Source organism: Dendronephthya gigantea, unplaced genomic scaffold (assembly GCF_004324835.1).
Source record: "Dendronephthya gigantea isolate DGI-Jeju-01 unplaced genomic scaffold, DenGig_1.0 000051F, whole genome shotgun sequence".
NCBI lineage: Eukaryota > Metazoa > Cnidaria > Anthozoa > Malacalcyonacea > Nephtheidae > Dendronephthya > Dendronephthya gigantea.
Genome location: NW_021163061.1, coordinates 1,578,084 through 1,595,499, shown reverse-complemented (window position 1 = coordinate 1,595,499; position 17,416 = coordinate 1,578,084). Strand labels below are relative to the sequence as shown.

The 17,416-nt window shown below is 43.8% G+C and overlaps 2 protein-coding genes and 2 long non-coding RNA genes across 6 annotated transcripts; all 4 read left to right on the top strand.

The window, feature by feature from the left end:
* Window positions 1-9,604: 9,604 nt before the first annotated feature.
* LOC114528730 lies at window positions 9,605-10,721 on the top strand. Its single transcript, XM_028550407.1, has 5 exons — window positions 9,605-9,680; window positions 9,900-10,039; window positions 10,179-10,291; window positions 10,438-10,588; window positions 10,676-10,721. Exons 1-5 carry the CDS (start codon window positions 9,630-9,632, stop codon window positions 10,719-10,721), a joined length of 501 nt encoding a protein of 166 aa, XP_028406208.1. The 5' UTR covers window positions 9,605-9,629.
* An 18-nt stretch (window positions 10,722-10,739) lies between these two features.
* On the top strand, window positions 10,740-12,300 carry LOC114528787. Of its 3 annotated transcripts, none has more exons than XR_003687532.1 (7): window positions 10,740-10,859; window positions 10,954-11,071; window positions 11,186-11,356; window positions 11,449-11,601; window positions 11,733-11,846; window positions 11,923-12,098; window positions 12,209-12,300. It is a non-coding gene; the product is annotated as an uncharacterized LOC114528787 (long non-coding RNA). The 3 variants fall into 3 exon arrangements; XR_003687530.1 differs by having other exon boundaries at window positions 11,923-12,103; XR_003687531.1 differs by having other exon boundaries at window positions 10,744-10,797; window positions 11,923-12,103.
* A 13-nt stretch (window positions 12,301-12,313) lies between these two features.
* On the top strand, window positions 12,314-12,666 carry LOC114528786. Its single transcript, XR_003687529.1, has 3 exons — window positions 12,314-12,341; window positions 12,435-12,523; window positions 12,616-12,666. It is a non-coding gene; the product is annotated as an uncharacterized LOC114528786 (long non-coding RNA).
* A 59-nt stretch (window positions 12,667-12,725) lies between these two features.
* LOC114528729 lies at window positions 12,726-15,753 on the top strand. Its single transcript, XM_028550406.1, has 5 exons — window positions 12,726-12,733; window positions 12,775-12,848; window positions 12,991-13,137; window positions 13,223-13,282; window positions 15,684-15,753. Exons 1-5 carry the CDS (start codon window positions 12,726-12,728, stop codon window positions 15,704-15,706), a joined length of 312 nt encoding a protein of 103 aa, XP_028406207.1. The 3' UTR covers window positions 15,707-15,753.
* Window positions 15,754-17,416: the final 1,663 nt, after the last annotated feature.

Genomic DNA, 17,416 nt, shown 5'->3' with positions numbered 1-17,416 from the left:
GCAAGCGTAGCAGTCGTAGCAAGCGTTGCAAGCGTAGCAAGCGTAGCAGTCCTAGCGGGCGTAGCAAGCCTAGCAAGCATAGCAGTCGTAGCAAGCATAGCAAGCCTAGCAGTCGTAGCAAGCGTAGCAAGCCTAGCAAGCGTAGCAGTCGGTGCAAGCGTAGCAGTCGTAGAAAGCGTAGCAAGCGTAGCAGTCGTGGCAAGCGTAGCAGTCGAAGCAAGCGTAGCAATCGTAGCAAGCTTTTCAAGCGTAGCAAGCGTAGCAGTCGTAGCAAGCGTAGCAAGCGTAGCAGTCGTAGAAGTCGTAGCAGTCGTAGCAGTCGTAGCAGTCGTAGCAGTCGTAGCAAGCGTAAGCATAGGCAAGCGTAGCAAGCGTAACAAGCGTAGCAGCTGTAGCAATCGTAGCAAGCGTAGCAGTCGTAGCAAGCGTAGCAAGCGTAGCAGTCGTAGCAAGCGTAGCAAGCGTAGCAAGCGTAGCAAGCGTAGCAAGCGTAGCAAGCGTAGCAGTCGTAGCAAGCGTAGCAAGCGTAGCAGTCGTAGCAAGCGTAGCAGTGGTAGCAAGCGTAGCAGTCGTAGCAAGCGTAGCAGTCGTAGCAAGCGTAGCAAGCGTAGCAAGCGTAGCACACGTAGCAGTCTTAGCAAGCCTAGCAAGCGTATCAGTCTTAGCAAGCCTAGCAAGCGTATCAGTCGTAGCAAGCGTAGCAAGCGTAGCAAGCGTAGCAGTCGTAGCAAGCGTAGCAGTCGTAGCAAACGTAGCAGTGGTAGCAAGAGTAGCTGTCGTAGCAAGAGTAGCAGTCGTAGCAAGAGTAGCAGTCGTAGCAAGCGTAGCAGGCGTAGCAAGCGTAGCAGTCGTAGCAAGCGTAGCAGTCGTAGCAAGTGTAGCAAGCGTAGCAGTCGTAGCAAGCGTAGCAAGGGTAGCAGTCGTAGCAAGCGTAGCAAGGGTAGCAGTCGTAGCAAGCGTAGCAAGCGTAGCAGTCGTAGCAAGCGTAGCAAGGGTAGCAGTCGTAGCAAGCGTACCAAGCGTAGCATTCGTAGCAAGCGTAGCAGTCGTAGCAAGCGTAGCAGTCGTAGCAAGCGTAGCAGTCGTAGCAAGCGTAGCAGTCGTAGCAAGCGTAGCAAGCGTAGCAGTCGTAGCAGTCGTAGCAGTCGTAATAGTCGTAGCAGTCGTAGCAGTCGTAGCAAGCGTAGCAGTCGTAGCAAGCGTAGCAGTCGTAGCAAGCGTAGCAGTGGTAGCAAGAGTAGCTGTCGTAGCAAGAGTAGCAGTCGTAGCAAGAGTAGCAGTCGTAGCAAGCGTAGCAGGCGTAGCAAGCGTAGCAGTCGTAGCAAGCGTAGCAGTCGTAGCAAGCGTAGCAAGGGTAGCAGTCGTAGCACGCGTAGCAAGGGTAGCAGTCGTAGCAAGCGTAGCAAGCGTAGCAAGCGTAGCAAGCGTAGCAGTCGTAGCAAGCGTAGCAGTCGTAGCAAGCGTAGCAGTCGTAGCAAGCGTAGCAGTCGTAGCAAGCGTAGCAGTCGTAGCAAGCGTAGCAGTCGTAGCAAGCGTAGCAAGCGTAGCAAGCGTAGCAGTCGTAGCAGTCGTAGCAGTCGTAGCAGTCGTAGCAGTCGTAGCAGTCGTAGCAGTCGTAGCAAGCGTAGCAAGCGTAGCAGTCGTAGCAAGCGTAGCAGTCGTAGCAAGCGTAGCAAGCGTAGCAAGCGTAGCAAGCGTAGCAAGCGTAGCAGGTGTAGCAAGCGTAGCAAGCGTAGCAAGCGTAGCAGTCGTAGCAAGCGTAGCAAGGGTAGCAGTGGTAGCAAGCGTAGCAAGCGTAGCAGTCGTAGCAAGCGTAGCAGTCGTAGCAGTCGTAGCAAGCGTAGCAGTCGTAGCAAGCGTAGCAGGTGTAGCAAGCGTAGCAAGCGTAGCAAGCGTAGCAGTCGTAGCAAGCGTAGCAAGCGTAGCAAGCGTAGCAGTCGTAGCAAGCGTAGCAGTCGTAGCAAGCGTAGCAAGCGTAGCAAGCGTAGCAGGTGTAGCAAGCGTAGCAAGCGTAGCAAGCGTAGCAGTCGTAGCAAGCGTAGCAAGGGTAGCAGTGGTAGCAAGCGTAGCAAGCGTAGCAGTCGTAGCAAGCGTAGCAGTCGTAGCAAGCGTAGCAAGCGTAGCAGTCGTAGCAAGCGTAGCAGTCGTAGCAAGCGTAGCAGTGGTAGCAAGAGTAGCTGTCGTAGCAAGAGTAGCAGTCGTAGCAAGAGTAGCAGTCGTAGCAAGCGTAGCAGTCGTAGCAAGCGTAGCAGTCGTAGCAAGCGTAGCAAGCGTAGCAAGCGTAGCAAGCGTAGCAAGCGTAGCAAGGGTAGCAGTCGTAGCAAGCGTAGCAAGCGTAGCAGTCGTAGCAAGCGTAGCAGTCGTAGCAAGCGTAGCAGTCGTAGCAAGCGTAGCAGTCGTAGCAAGCGTAGCAGTCGTAGCAAGCGTAGCAGTCGTAGCAGTCGTAGCAGTCGTAGCAGTCGTAGCAGTCGTAGCAGTCGTAGCAGTCGTAGCAGTCGTAGCAAGCGTAGCAAGCGTAGCAAGCGTAGCAAGCGTAGCAAGCGTAGCAAGCGTAGCAAGCGTAGCAAGCGTAGCAAGCGTAGCAAGCGTAGCAAGCGTAGCAAGCGTAGCAAGCGTAGCAAGCGTAGCAAGCGTAGCAAGCGTAGCAAGCGTAGCAAGCGTAGCAAGCGTAGCAAGCGTAGCAAGCGTAGCAAGCGTAGCAAGCGTAGCAAGCGTAGCAAGCGTAGCAAGCGTAGCAAGCGTAGCAAGCGTAGCAAGCGTAGCAAGCGTAGCAAGCGTAGCAAGCGTAGCAAGCGTAGCAAGCGTAGCAAGCGTAGCAAGCGTAGCAAGCGTAGCAAGCGTAGCAAGCGTAGCAAGCGTAGCAAGCGTAGCAAGCGTAGCAAGCGTAGCAAGCGTAGCAAGCGTAGCAAGCGTAGCAAGCGTAGCAAGCGTAGCAAGCGTAGCAAGCGTAGCAAGCGTAGCAAGCGTAGCAAGCGTAGCAAGCGTAGCAAGCGTAGCAAGCGTAGCAAGCGTAGCAAGCGTAGCAAGCGTAGCAAGCGTAGCAAGCGTAGCAAGCGTAGCAAGCGTAGCAAGCGTAGCAAGCGTAGCAAGCGTAGCAAGCGTAGCAAGCGTAGCAAGCGTAGCAAGCGTAGCAAGCGTAGCAAGCGTAGCAAGCGTAGCAAGCGTAGCAAGCGTAGCAAGCGTAGCAAGCGTAGCAAGCGTAGCAAGCGTAGCAAGCGTAGCAAGCGTAGCAAGCGTAGCAAGCGTAGCAAGCGTAGCAAGCGTAGCAAGCGTAGCAAGCGTAGCAAGCGTAGCAAGCGTAGCAAGCGTAGCAAGCGTAGCAGCGTAGCAAGCGTAGCAAGCGTAGCAAGCGTAGCAGCAAGCGTAGCAAGCGTAGCAAGCGTAGCAAGCGTAGCAAGCGTAGCAAGCGTAGCAAGCGTAGCAAGCGTAGCAAGCGTAGCAAGCGTAGCAAGCGTAGCAAGCGTAGCAAGCGTAGCAAGCGTAGCAAGCGTAGCAAGCGTAGCAAGCGTAGCAAGCGTAGCAAGCGTAGCAAGCGTAGCAAGCGTAGCAAGCGTAGCAAGCGTAGCAAGCGTAGCAAGCGTAGCAAGCGTAGCAAGCGTAGCAAGCGTAGCAAGCGTAGCAAGCGTAGCAAGCGTAGCAAGCGTAGCAGTCGTAGCAAGCGTAGCAGTCGTAGCAAGCGTAGCAGTCGTAGCAAGCGTAGCAGTCGTAGCAAGCGTAGCAGTCGTAGCAAGCGTAGCAGGGGTAGCAAGCGTAGCTGTCGTAGCAAGAGTAGCAGTCGTAGCAAGAGTAGCAGTCGTAGCAAGCGTAGCAGGCGTAGCAAGCGTAGCAGTCGTAGCAAGCGTAGCAGTCGTAGCAAGCGTAGCAAGCGTAGCAAGCGTAGCAAGCGTAGCAAGCGTAGCAAGCGTAGCAAGCGTAGCAAGCGTAGCAAGCGTAGCAAGCGTAGCAAGCGTAGCAAGCGTAGCAAGCGTAGCAAGCGTAGCAAGCGTAGCAAGCGTAGCAAGCGAGCAAGCGTAGCAAGCGTAGCAAGCGTAAAGCAAGCGTAGCAAGCGTAGCAAGCGTAGCAAGCGTAGCAAGCGTAGCAAGCGTAGCAAGCGTAGCAAGCGTAGCAAGCGTAGCAAGCGCGTAGCAAGCGTAGCAAGCGTAGCAAGCGTAGCAAGCGCAAGCGTAGCAAGCGTAGAGCGTAGCAAGCGTAGCAAGCGTAGCAAGCGTAGCAAGCGTAGCAAGCGTGCAGCAAGCGTAGTGCAAGCGTAGCAAGCGTAGCAAGCGTAGCAAGCGTAGCAAGCGTAGCAAGCGTAGCAAGCGTAGCAAGCGTAGCAAGCGTAGCAAGCGTAGCAAGCGTAGCAAGCGTAGCAAGCGTAGCAAGCGTAGCAAGCGTAGCAAGCGTAGCAAGCGTAGCAAGCGTAGCAAGCGTAGCAAGCGTAGCAAGCGTAGCAAGCGTAGCAAGCGTAGCAAGCGTAGCAAGCGTAGCAAGCTGTGGCAAGCGTAGCAAGCGTAGCAAGCGTAGCAAGCGTAGCAAGCGTAGCAAGTAGCAAGCGTAGCAAGCGTAGCAAGCGTAGCAAGCGTAGCAAGCGTAGCAAGCGTAGCAAGCGTAGCAAGCGTAGCAAGCGTAGCAAGCGTAGCAAGCGTAGCAAGCGTAGCAAGCGTAGCAAGCGTAGCAAGCAGCGTAGCAAGCGTAGCAAGCGTAGCAAGCGTAGCAAGCGTAGCAAGCGTAGCAAGCGTAGCGTAGCAAGCGTAGCAAGCGTAGCAAGCGTAGCAAGCGTAGCAAGCGTAGCAAGCGTAGCAAGCGTAGCAAGCGTAGCAAGCGTAGCAAGCGTAGCAAGCGTAGCAAGCGTAGCAGCGTAGCAAGCGTAGCAAGCGTAGCAAGCGTAGCAAGCGTAGCAAGCGTAGCAAGCGTAGCAAGCGTAGCAAGCGTAGCAAGCGTAGCAAGCGTAGCAAGCGTAGCAAGCGTAGCAAGCGTAGCAAGCGTAGCAAGCGTAGCAAGCGTAGCAAGCGTAGCAAGCGTAGCAAGCGTAGCAAGCGTAGCAAGCGTAGCAAGCGTAGCAAGCGTAGCAAGCGTAGCAAGCGTAGCAGTCGTAGCAAGCGTAGCAGTGGTAGCAAGAGTAGCTGTCGTAGCAAGAGTAGCAGTCGTAGCAAGAGTAGCAGTCGTAGCAAGCGTAGCAGGCGTAGCAAGCGTAGCAAGCGTAGCAGTCGTAGCAAGCGTAGCAAGCGTAGCAGTCGTAGCAAGCGTAGCAAGGGTAGCAGTCGTAGCAAGCGTAGCAAGCGTAGCAGTCGTAGCAAGCGTAGCAAGCGTAGCAAGCGTAGCAAGCGTAGCAAGCGTAGCAAGCGTAGCAAGCGTAGCAAGCGTAGCAAGCGTAGCAAGCGTAGCAAGCGTAGCAAGCGTAGCAAGCGTAGCAAGCGTAGCAAGCGTAGCAAGCGTAGCAAGCGTAGCAAGCGTAGCAAGCGTAGCAAGCGTAGCAAGCGTAGCAGCGTAGCAAGCGTAGCAGCGTAGCAAGCGTAGCAAGCGTAGCAAGCGTAGCAAGCGTAGCAAGCGTAGCAAGCGTAGCGCGTAGCAAGCGTAGCAAGCGTAGCAAGCGTAGCAAGCGTAGCAAGCGTAGCAAGCGTAGCAAGCGTAGCAAGCGTAGCAAGCGTAGCAAGCGTAGCACGTAGCAGCGTAGCAAGCGTAGCAAGCGTAGCAAGCGTAGCCAGCGTAGCAAGCGTAGCAAGCGTAGCAAGCGTAGCAAGCGTAGCAAGCGTAGCAAGCGTAGCAAGCGTAGCAAGCGTAGCAAGCGTAGCAAGCGTAGCAAGCGTAGCAAGCGTAGCAAGCGTAGCAAGCGTAGCAAGCGTAGCAAGCGTAGCAAGCGTAGCAAGCGTAGCAAGCGTAGCAAGCGTAGCAAGCGTAGCAAGCGTAGCAAGCGTGCAAGCGTAGCAAGCGTAGCAAGCGTAAAGAGTACAGCGTAGCAAAGCGTAGCAAGCGTAGCAAGCGTAGCAAGCGTAGCAAGCGTAGCAAGCGTAGCAAGCGTAGCAAGCGTAGCAAGCGTAGCAAGCGTAGCAAGCGTAGCAAGCGTAGCAAGCGTAGCAAGCGTAGCAAGCGTAGCAAGCGTAGCAAGCGTAGCAAGCGTAGCAAGCGTAGCAAGCGTAGCAAGCGTAGCAGGCGTAGCAAGCGTAGCAAGCGTAGCAAGCGTAGCAAGCGTAGCAAGCGTAGCAAGCGTAGCAAGCGTAGCAAGCGTAGCAAGCGTAGCAAGCGTAGCAAGCGTAGCAAGCGTAGCAAGCGTAGCAAGCGTAGCAAGCGTAGCAAGCGTAGCAAGCGTAGCAAGCGTAGCAAGCGTAGCAAGCGTAGCAAGCGTAGCAAGCGTAGCAAGCGTAGCAAGCGTAGCAAGCGTAGCAAGCGTAGCAAGCGTAGCAAGCGTAGCAAGCGTAGCAAGCGTAGCAAGCGTAGCAAGCGTAGCAAGCGTAGCAAGCGTAGCAAGCGTAGCAAGCGTAGCAAGCGTAGCAAGCGTAGCAAGCGTAGCAAGCGTAGCAGTCGTAGTACACTTTCGTTGCTTTAGTTTTATTTTTCAATGTCAGAATTGAACAAGAGCAGCGTGGCCCCTTACCTCCAAAAGCAAGATGGCTGCAGCATGTGCTTGATTCAGGATTTTGGTCGGTTTTCGTCAACTAGACGATGTTATCTATGTTATCACAGTTATAATAAGATTGAGGCTGTTGCTCTGGATCTGAGTAAAGCATTCAATTGTCTTCGACACGAACTTATTTTGGAAAAACTGAAATTCTATGGCTTGGGCGATAAAGCAGTAAACCTTTTGCAAAGTTATCTGTCAAGTCGTAGTCAACGGGTGAAGTTAGGGGAGGCATACTCAAATTAGATGGGTGTGACAGCTGGGGTACTACAATGCAGTATTTTGGGGCCTATGCTGTTTACTGTTTTTATGAACGATTTAGCTTATGCGATCAGGAAAAGTGAGTTGCTGGGCTATGCAGATGATATTGAGATTTATCGAGGGGTGTATCGCTTAAAAATCTCGTACGCCCTGTAGATAAAAAAATTCCCTAAGCTAAAGGCTAAAAAGTCCCTTAGAATTCCATTAAAAATCACTACAAATTCCTAAAAATCCGTAAAAAGATCTTAAAATCCATATAAAGTCACAAGAATACTTTAAAAAAAATTATCACAAAAATTTGTAAAAATCCCTATCGATTTTCGAAATCCGCAAATCTCGCACACTTTTTTTTAGTGATTCGCCCATCGTGATATCTGATATCTTTATTGATTTGATCACAAGGAACTGGCAGAAACTTAAATATACAAGACAATATCCTGAAAAACATGTTGTGTATGTGATTATTCAGTGAAAACAAAACTGTTAACGTTAAATCGCACTCTGTAAACCTCGTGAACATACAAGAAACAGGCGAAATATTTCGCGGAGAAAAAGCGCCCGTGGAATTAGGCCCTTAAGTTTTGCAGCAGTGAGATTTATGTTTGTGACGTCATCTGAAATGTTGCCAGGGAACGCTGACCAAGTTGTCAAGGGCAACTGTCATTTTTGTGACTATTAATACTTTTAATAATAGTAACACATCTATGTAGCGATTAATAGCCGCTATTTTTGAAGTGGTCTATTTATAGCCGTTGAAAAGCTTGACATTTTTTCCCTGACAACTTGGACAGCATCACCTAGTAACATTATTAGAGGATGTCACAATTCACAAACATTGCTTTGAAATACAAAACGTACTCAAAACAATGAAACGAAATAAAACGATTGATGTGTGTATATGTATGTAACATAAAAAAACCAACAGTTTTGCTTTGAAAGCAATCATGAAGTTTGCACGTTTCACAAGTTTTACTTACACACATTACAAGGTTTCACAGTAATATCCTCATTATATACTTCTGCACTTCCTGCCATCATATGCTACCATGCACCTTCCGTCTCATATTACACTCCATATAGATGGTTTGTCATTAATTAAGTGTCATTAATTAAGTGTGATTAACCTTATGCCGTCATGTGATCTTCGTATGGTATATATAGCAGTTATCATATGCTTGCGTTCCCTTTCTCCTTCAACTCTTAGCAAGTTCACTATTTGGCAAGTGGGAAAGTTTGTAGACCTTTCGGCACGTATATAAATATGTCTGACACTGAGGTTAGTAAAGCGAGCAACGAGATTTTTATTTTTCAATAACATTGAGAATATGGTAATTGGTATCCCTATATTAAATGATCTTCGTTTGTATGTAGATTGAAAGTGTTTTAACAATGTTTTGTGTGGCTGGCAACAAAATTACTATGGGAAAAAATTTTCCATGTTTGGGGATTTCTCGCTCAAAATATTTGGGAAGCTAAAGCTGAAAGAAGAAGAAAATTCTGCTGGGCATTGGGTTTGCTGTTGTGGTTCAGCCTCCGAAGATGAGGAAACTACAATCAGGTTTGTGTAGTGTTAAACGATATACATTTCTCCGCACACTGGAGTTTTTTATGCATGGTAAATACGCTCGCGTGCACAATATAGTTTTTCGTGTATAAAAACAAATGGAACTACTGAAGTTGTATATACACATTAGGGCAATATATACGAGCGAAAAAAGTCAGCTGAAATGACGCGTTGTTTAAACGTCACAAACGATTCGAATGAATAGGAAATTTGTTCGCAAACTGCCGCTACAATAAGGCAAAAGTGTAAACCTAGGCCAACATAAGCTTATTGTAAATGGGATTTTTATACGAGTTCTTCGCACTCATTAAAGTACCGGGTGGTTTCTTGTTTTAGTATGAAAATGGTCCTGTTGTGTCCTTGCGCAGACTTGTGCATTTCCATACATACGATATTAGATGTATACGATTAACAGTTACTCAATTGAATAAACTAGACCTAACGAAATGTATTTTAAAATATGCACATCATCGTATATAGCCAGTTTACACAATGAATATAGGCTCTAAACAACCGCGTCATTGTCCATACTAATTTCACAATGCGTTTCCGATGCAGCGGCATGTGTGATAATTAGGGCACATTATCATGGCCTATATAGATACACATAAAATATGTATCGGGATACAAAAGTAATATTTGATAATATACTTTTTTGCTTTGATATTAAATGAAATTATTTTCACACCTTAAGATTAATAAAAAACACAAACAGCGATTAGCAAAGGCGTAAGGAACAGGCTTACAGAAGTAGGAGGTGGAAAAATCTGGCATCGCTAAAATGCCCGCGAAAGTTTTGATCGCCTTTTTCTCGAAAGAAAATTTCGCTCAGTTCTCTATAAAAATTAGTTTTCCAGTGCTCACGTTTTGACCAATTTCTGCCAATTTCTTCTTATTTCCGATGATTAATTATAATGTGCCTGATTTTAAGTACAAACATGTTCTTATAAATAGTTCAGAAGTAGATAGCTTTCAAAGACTACGCGAACGATACAATTGCATGTGCCATCTGGTGATTTTTTCAGACTTATCGTATTGAACGTCAATTGTTTCGACTCGAAGCAACGTTTCATTGACTCATTAAGAGCTGCTTATGGAGAAGGAACGTTCTTATTGGGGCCGCACATGACGTCAGCTGTCGTTCATTCGTACGCCTGCTACCTGAAAGAAGACTTCTCCAACAAGAGAACAAAAGGGTTTTCCATGAAATGCGTTTCATGGGATACCAAGGGAATAAATACTGGATTATTTCCAATGATGTATGTTGTATTACGCTTGTATAAAAATTACCTAGTTGTGCATTTGAAAGAAAAACATAACTATTCTAAAACGAAACAACCAAAACTAGAATATTGAGATCTGTTGATTTCTAAAGTTCGCGTTTAGTTTATATCCTTCTCCAACTGAAAGCATTTTGTTTAGCCCCTGGGAACGTTCTCTTATTAGTTTATTTAATTATTCAATTTCAATTATTACAGGTGCATATTGAGAATGGTAAAGTGTTAGATCCAATTGATCATAAGTATCTAATATTGGACAAGTCTTTAAAAAACCACCAATTGCAAATTAACGAAAGCTTACTGAACGATTACGCAAAGTTGAATCGTTCTGTTGCAAGGTAAAATGCGGTGTTTTGGGCTACGAAACATCTACAGCGCACTACTAGACTTTTTTGGCCAACTATTTTCAAGTATCACTTGGACTACATAAACGATTATACCAAATAATTTTTAATTATATATTCATTTTTTTCTAAGGTTCATACTACTTTTGCAATGCTTGGGCCCTAATATGGACTCATTTTTGCTGGCAACAGCATTCACTGTGGCTCGGTTGCTGAGGAATGCTCTCAATCCTGAAGATGTTTGGAGTAAGTTACTGTTTGAATGAACAGGTAGCTCAATCGCGGAAAGTGAAAGACGTAAATAACTTCACTGTACAGTACTACCATAGACAGTATTAACATTTTGCAATTCTTTCTCATAGTTACCTTGTTTTAACGTCTTCGTCATTTAGAAGAGAGTTCTATTGGCATGATATTCTCCGAAGAAAGGAGCATAGGGAAATCGGAGAGTCTAAATCTCCTTGCTCGGGGTGTTGGAATTCCCAATGGATCGCACGTAATGTTACTAAGTGGTGGAGACTCCCAGACATGTGGGACATCTACGTGAGTTTCACGTTAAAATTATACGTTGGTGTATAAAAAAATTTTTTCGCAAATGTTTGAAAAGCAGACTTCAATTATTTTTAATAGAAAGAAAATGCAAGAGATAGCATCGAGAACGACTGGGGTTAAATGATGAACCCTAAACCAATGTTAACTTCAGCGAGTTTCTGCTGCAAGCACAAGGGCGACTGATGTCTGGATTAAATAAGGTGGGGATGACATCCATCAAGGCCGCCACGTTAATATCGACGAATTCTCCCGAAGTTTTCCGGTAGTACACTTATGCAATTAAATGAATTGTCTTTTAATTCTTAAACTGAAATTACGTTATTAACATTTAGCCTTCGAAATCTGTTTCATTGTAGATTAGTAGGGAGAGTTATTAGGTTTAATTACGTGAGCTGGAACGAGGAACGGAATGAACAAGCCAAGTTTGACGACAAGCAACTGAAGGTTATGCAAGAGTTCATGCAAGAAAACAAGGTATATTTTAGTCTATATGGAAATGTAAACGTTGTGTACTTCAACTTAACCATAAATTATTTTAGGCTACTATACCTTCAAAATCCATGACCAATATATGTCATTGTTATATAGGGTATTTTGCTTGTCTGGGCAATTAAATACCTGGAGTTATAAGCTGAGGTTTTTGAACATGCGCGTGAAATTGTCGAAGAGGTCGTCCAAGCGATCTTCGATGAAAACGACCTGAAGGTGCAGGCAAGGTGGTTGTCTGGTATTGCCGCGGTACTTGTCGCAAATGCTCTGGTATGTGAAACTCAAATAACTCGCAAAAAATAGATCGGACTAGTTTTCAATAATAGAGCTCATTTTTACATGACTTATGTTTCTCATTTTAGTTACGTTTCTCGTGTGGTAACCAAGCGAACACCAAAGATTATGTATTGTTTGCATGCGGCGAGTTATTAAAGGTGCAGACAGTCAGTATACGTTCAACAATGCAAAGGCTAGAAGCTAACATCATTGAAAAGATAGCCAAGGAAAAAGACCCGGTTTGTTTTCTTTCATTTTTCTATTTACATAAAAAAAATTCCGGACAAAATAAAGTATTAAATGGCGCCATATACACAGTGTTCGATTTCCTTGGATATAACATTCACAGATTTTGCTGATCTCTTTTAAGATTCTTTCATGGCTGCACCCTAAAGTTACTGTCAAGAATATCGAAGGGATGAAGGTTCCAGGCATTGAGCTACTGTCAACTGCTTTCTACAGTTTTGTCCATATTTCACATACAGTGAGTAACACGTACAGTGTTGGAGTCTAACACGGTCTTTTGACTGCATTTCACAAAATGTTTGTTGTTTTAATAGGAATTCAAAGAATTGCAAAGTACGCTTGTACTGGAGCCGGGGACAATAGGGATATACTTCGGCAAAAACAGGGAATGCACCTTGTAGCAAATGATTAAAAGGAAACACGTTTGCCAGAAAAGAGCGTACCGAATTCCTCTGGGGAAACTGATGCCATTCACGCAACATATGATAGCGTATGGTAAGAAAGCTTTAAATAAATTTCTATGCAATTCTTTCTGGTTCGAAATTTAGGCGTGTTTTGTATCTTGAATGTAATTGTTGTTCTAACAATATTACTCATTAGCCAGTGGAATTCGGGATGATGCCCCCAATGAGAGTGATCTGGAATAAATCAACAATCTAGCAACAACAATATCGGACGAAGTTTGCAAAAGCTTGGACACTCTCGAAAAACGAGTTGAGGATAAAGTTAGAAGGTATACAGAAATAACAGAATCAATGAGGATTACTATTGAGTATTTCATCAGCATATTAAATGTTTTGAAACCTTTGATAACACATTTGTATAGCATTTAAAAATAGTCAAGTCATGCAATATCGCGAAAATACAACTGCACCTACCGAAAGTGAAGAGGAGCTTGACTTCAGTTTTACAGAGGTATGCTGGCTTACTCAGTTAGGAGATTGTATGAGCAGTTTAACGACTTGTCTAATCTGTGTTTCACGGTGTATCCTTGACTATTCAAATAGAAACTTACACCGAACACAAAGGCTAGATATAACAACCTGACTCCAAGAAAAGGAAACATTTGCTTGGGTATGTCATATTAAATTATCAAAACGAATTACTAACGAGTTTGATGCTTTTGTAGTTTTTTTAATGTTTTAACAATGTTATAAAGTTTTAAGCGTTACAAATTTTTCTGTGACTAATTTACAGGCCATTGAAGTCGCTCAAAAAATAATAAAGAGACCCAAAATAGGTTCGTTTTATTTGACTTATTCAGCTTGCATGCGAATATTTATGCTCGTTACAACAGTTGCGTGCACCTGACTCAATGCAATACCTGTTTCTGCCCGGCATACAATTCATTTACATTATTTTGCTCTTTCCAATTATATTAGATCACAATACAACAGACGTGAGAACTTCCCAAGACAAAATTCCCGATTCAACCCCAATAGCAACTGGCGATCAAAACGTGTGCGAGCAAGCAAATGAAATGCCTGCAAGAGGTAAACGATATACAATGTGTCATGTGTGGTTTGCAGGTACGATTATATAAATTACTGTATATATATAATATATATATATATATATAACATAAATATGTCTATGCCTTTTAACTAATTACAGGTGAATCGCACACCAGAAAGCGATTATTTGCAGAAGGTGCTATTGGCGTTCTTCCTCGGAGTAAGTAAAAGAAATTTTGATTAACAAGTAACCTGCCAACCGGAAGTGACATCATAATTAGAATAAGTGGGCGTGTCTCATCATGCCCACAAAAAATCGGAAGTTGAAAGTTAAAGCGTAAGGAACTAGCGAAATAAGCCCCGCCCACCGGAAATGACGTCATAATTAGATTAAATAGGCGTGTCTGACCACGCCCACAAAAAATCAAAAGTTGAAAGTCAAAGCGTAAGGAAGTAGCGAAATCAGCCCCGCCCACCGGAATTGACGTCAAATTAGATTAAGTGGGCGTGTCTGATCACGCCCACAAAAAATCGGAAGTCATAAGTCAAAGCGTAAAGAAGTAGCGAAATAAGCCCCGCATACCAAAAATGACATATTTATATTAAGTGGGCGTGTCTGATCACGCCCACAAAAAATCGGAAGTTGAAAGTCAAAGCGTAAGGAAGTAGCAAAATAAGCCCGGCCCACAGGAAATGACGTCATAATTAGATTAAGTGGGCGTGTCTGATCGCACCCACAAAAAATTGGAAGTTGAAAGTCAAAGCGTAAGGAAGTAGCAAAATAAGCCCCGTCCACCGGAAGTGACGTAATAATTAGATTAAGTGGGCATTTTCCACCACGCCCACAAGGAGAAAGTCAAAGCGTAAGGAAGTAGCAAAATAAGCCCCGCACACCGGAAGTGACGTCATAATTAGATTAAGTGGGTGTGTCTGACTACGCCTACAAAAAATCGGAAGTTGAAAGTTAAAGCGTAAGGAAGTGGCGAAATAAGCACCGCCCACTGGAAGTGACATCATAATTAGATTAAATAGTCGTGTCTGACCACGCCCACAAAAAATTGAAAGTTAAAAGTCAAAGCGTAAGGAAGTAACGAAATAAGCCCCGTGATGTCATAATTAGATTAAGAGTGTGATCGCGCACACAAAAAATCGGAAGTTGAAAGTCAATGCGTAAGGAAGTAGCGAAATCAGCCCAGCCCACAGGAAGTGACATCATAATTAGATTAAGTGGGCGTGTCTGATCGCGCCCAAAAAAATCGGAAGTTAAAAGTCAAAGCGTAAGGAAGTAGCAAAAAAAGCCCCGCCCACCAGAAGTGACGTCATAATAAGATTAAGTGGACGTGTCTGATCACGCCCACAAAAAATCGGAAGTTGAAGGATAAAGCGTAAGGAAGTAGCGAAATAAGCCCCGCATACCGGAAGTTGCATCATAATTAGATTAAGTCGGCATGTCTGATCGCGCCCACAAAAAATCGGAAGTTGAAAGTCAAAGCGTAAGGAAGTAGGGAAATAAGACCCGCCCACCGGAAGTGACGTCATAATTAGATTAAGTCGGAGTGTCTCACCACGCCTACAAAAAATCGGAAGTTGAAAGTGTCTGACCACGCCCACAAAAAATTGGAATTTGAAAGTCAAAGCGTAAGGAAGTAGCGAAATAAGCCCCGCCCACAGAAAGTGACGTCATAATTAGATTAAGTTAGCGTGTCTGATCGCGCACACAAAAAATCGGAAGTTGAAAGTAAAAGCGTAAGGAAGTAGCGAAATAAGCCCCGCATATCGGAAGTGACGTCATAATTAGATTAAGTGGGCGTGTCTGATCGCGCCCACAAAAAATCGGAATTCGAAAGTCAAAGCGTAACGAAGTTGGGAAAAAAGCCCTGCCAAGCGGAAGTGACGTCATAATTAGATTAAGTGGGCGTGTCTGATCACGCCCACAAAAAATCGGAAGTTGAAAGTCAAAGCGTAAGGAAGTAGCGAAATAAGCCCCGCATACCGGAAGTGACATCATAATTAGATTAAGTGGGCGTGTCTTACCACGCTTATCGAAAAAGCGGAAGTCAAAGTCAAAGCGTAAGGAAGGAGCGAAATAAGCCCCGCTGACCGGAAGTGACGTCATAATTAGATTAAGTGGGCGTGTCGGTGATTCACAGCTTTAGGTAAAAGAAATTGTATATTACATACCAAACCCACAATATAAGGACTGCCGATGCTGTGGCTCTGTCTGTATCTACAAAGAAACAAGACAATTGCTAACACTTATATGATAGAAATGTCTTTACGGAAATAATAATTATATGTTTAATTTCAGATATACATGTTTAACTTACATAAGAAAGAACAATATATTTTAAAGTTAGGATCAAGGGCATAACAAGGAATGGCATACTGGATCATCTCTTATTGATTCAGCATTACTACAGCAGGAAACCTACACAAACTAACTATATTTACATTGGATAATTCTGTCAGTTCTAAACAGTTCATCCTGCAGTAAGCAACATCTGTTGTTAAAAATCACCTACCAGCGTAACATATGTTTCGCATCATTCAACAATGAACGACGAATGATAACATCCTTGTCTGCAACAATATCACCCTGACTCTTTTCAATTTGCCCCTAGACAGGTTCAAACAACAGATATAAAGCCCAAGATGATAAGAAGCACACCCAAGATTGGAGTTACCTGAAACACATCAAGTAATAACATGTTTATTTCACATGTTTACATACCCTGTGTTTTCTCTATTATAAAATTATTGCCACCACTAAAGCGGAAGATACTTTTGAACCAAGAACATACCAAACTATTCATTAACCTACCATTTTCCTTCTTTTTTTAACATATCTGACTTCTAACTCACTGTATGAAATCAGTAAAAGCTTACATAGGTGTTTATTAAGTAGTGTGCTAAGAAATGTTGTTAAGGACCAGATAACGAGGCAATAGATCATAATGAGCTTGCAACTGTATCTTTCACAAATATAGCCAAATATTGGAGCAAATATCATATAGCTTGCAATAAATGTTGTCTGGAGAAGGCCTCTTAAGGCATAATTTATGCTGAAAACAATAATTAAATTATATTGTGTACAAAAATTATATTGCATTCACATGTGATAGCAATTCTGACAGGATTGGGTAATTATAAAGGAGTGTAATCATATCTTGTGTAATAATTGCAGTAAAATTAACAACCAGCATTTCCAAATTTTTCTTGATTGCATACAAAATATTAGTTGAATTTGAGGTTGATATTGTTATCATATTTTAACTACAATGTATAGGTTGGGATGTTATACCAGGAAATTACATGACAATTATCAATGAATTGTCCGATTTTTAGAAGTCTTCACTTCAGTCTCACCATGCACAAATATTAAAGCATCTACGAAATTTTGCGAGGGTGAAGTGTCAGAAGCGATCCATATAGTTGAGTAAATCAAGAAAAAGATACCAACAGTGACTTATTAAAACACGAGGCGTGGTTTTTCTTTGTGGTGAATTTGGTTGAATTTTCAGGATTTTTTTTTTCTGCTCAGAGAAGTGAGAGAACGAATGGTGAAACATCATGTAATACGATAGGTAGCCCAACATTTGTGTTCTGTGCGCGTACATGCTACTCAGTGATTAGCATATATTAATTTATACTAAGGTTGGCAACTTTATCACCAATTATCAATAATGCATACATGTCAAACTTCGATAATTTGGATTCAAAACTATAGTCAAGAACCTCAACTGTGTCAACCGAAATAACAAAATCAATTCCAAAGTTTGCAGTGAACCCTCACGCTTAGACCATGTGCTATCATAACTCACAGCAATCTCTGCAATATCTGACTCGACAATGACTGTGCTATTTCCATATCTACGAGACTCATCATCGGTAACTTTCAACTCTCCGCCTAATTCCCAATTATGCAAGGACTGAAATGCACTTGCTAGGTTTGAAAGTTCAATCATTCGATAACCATACTCGCCATCAAAATCCTCTCCTATCTATATCTTCACTTGTAAGCTTTCGTATTGAAGCAGTTTCATTCAGTGATGTTGACCCACATGGCATTGATGTCTATGAAACACACTCAGAAGAGCTACTTTGACCATTGAAGCATGATTATCTTGCTCATAAATCTGAATCCTGCAATATTAGAACAGAGTACGAAGGTATTTTATAAACAAAATCATTATCTGAGTATAATCTTTTATCCAAATTCAATAATCATCCAACAATCACTGTAAAAATAATTATACACAGTATCTCAAACTTAGATAAAATCGACAAACTTACAGGAGATATCTCCCAGTAGTTGTTTTTCAAAATATTTATTTGGTTGTCTTTTAAAAGACAA

Coding starts and splice junctions, on each gene's coding strand:
- LOC114528730 (XM_028550407.1), top strand. CDS start 9,630: ATGCGTTTCATGGGATACCAAGGGAATAAATACTGGATTATTTCCAAT. Junction 9,681..9,899: donor ACTGGATTATTTCCAATGAT/GTATGTTGTATT, acceptor CAATTATTACAG/GTGCATATTGAGAATGGTAA. Junction 10,589..10,675: donor CAGACATGTGGGACATCTAC/GTGAGTTTCACG, acceptor TATTTTTAATAG/AAAGAAAATGCAAGAGATAG.
- LOC114528729 (XM_028550406.1), top strand. Junction 13,138..13,222: donor GTGTCATGTGTGGTTTGCAG/GTACGATTATAT, acceptor AACTAATTACAG/GTGAATCGCACACCAGAAAG. Junction 13,283..15,683: donor TATTGGCGTTCTTCCTCGGA/GTAAGTAAAAGA, acceptor ATTTGCCCCTAG/ACAGGTTCAAACAACAGATA.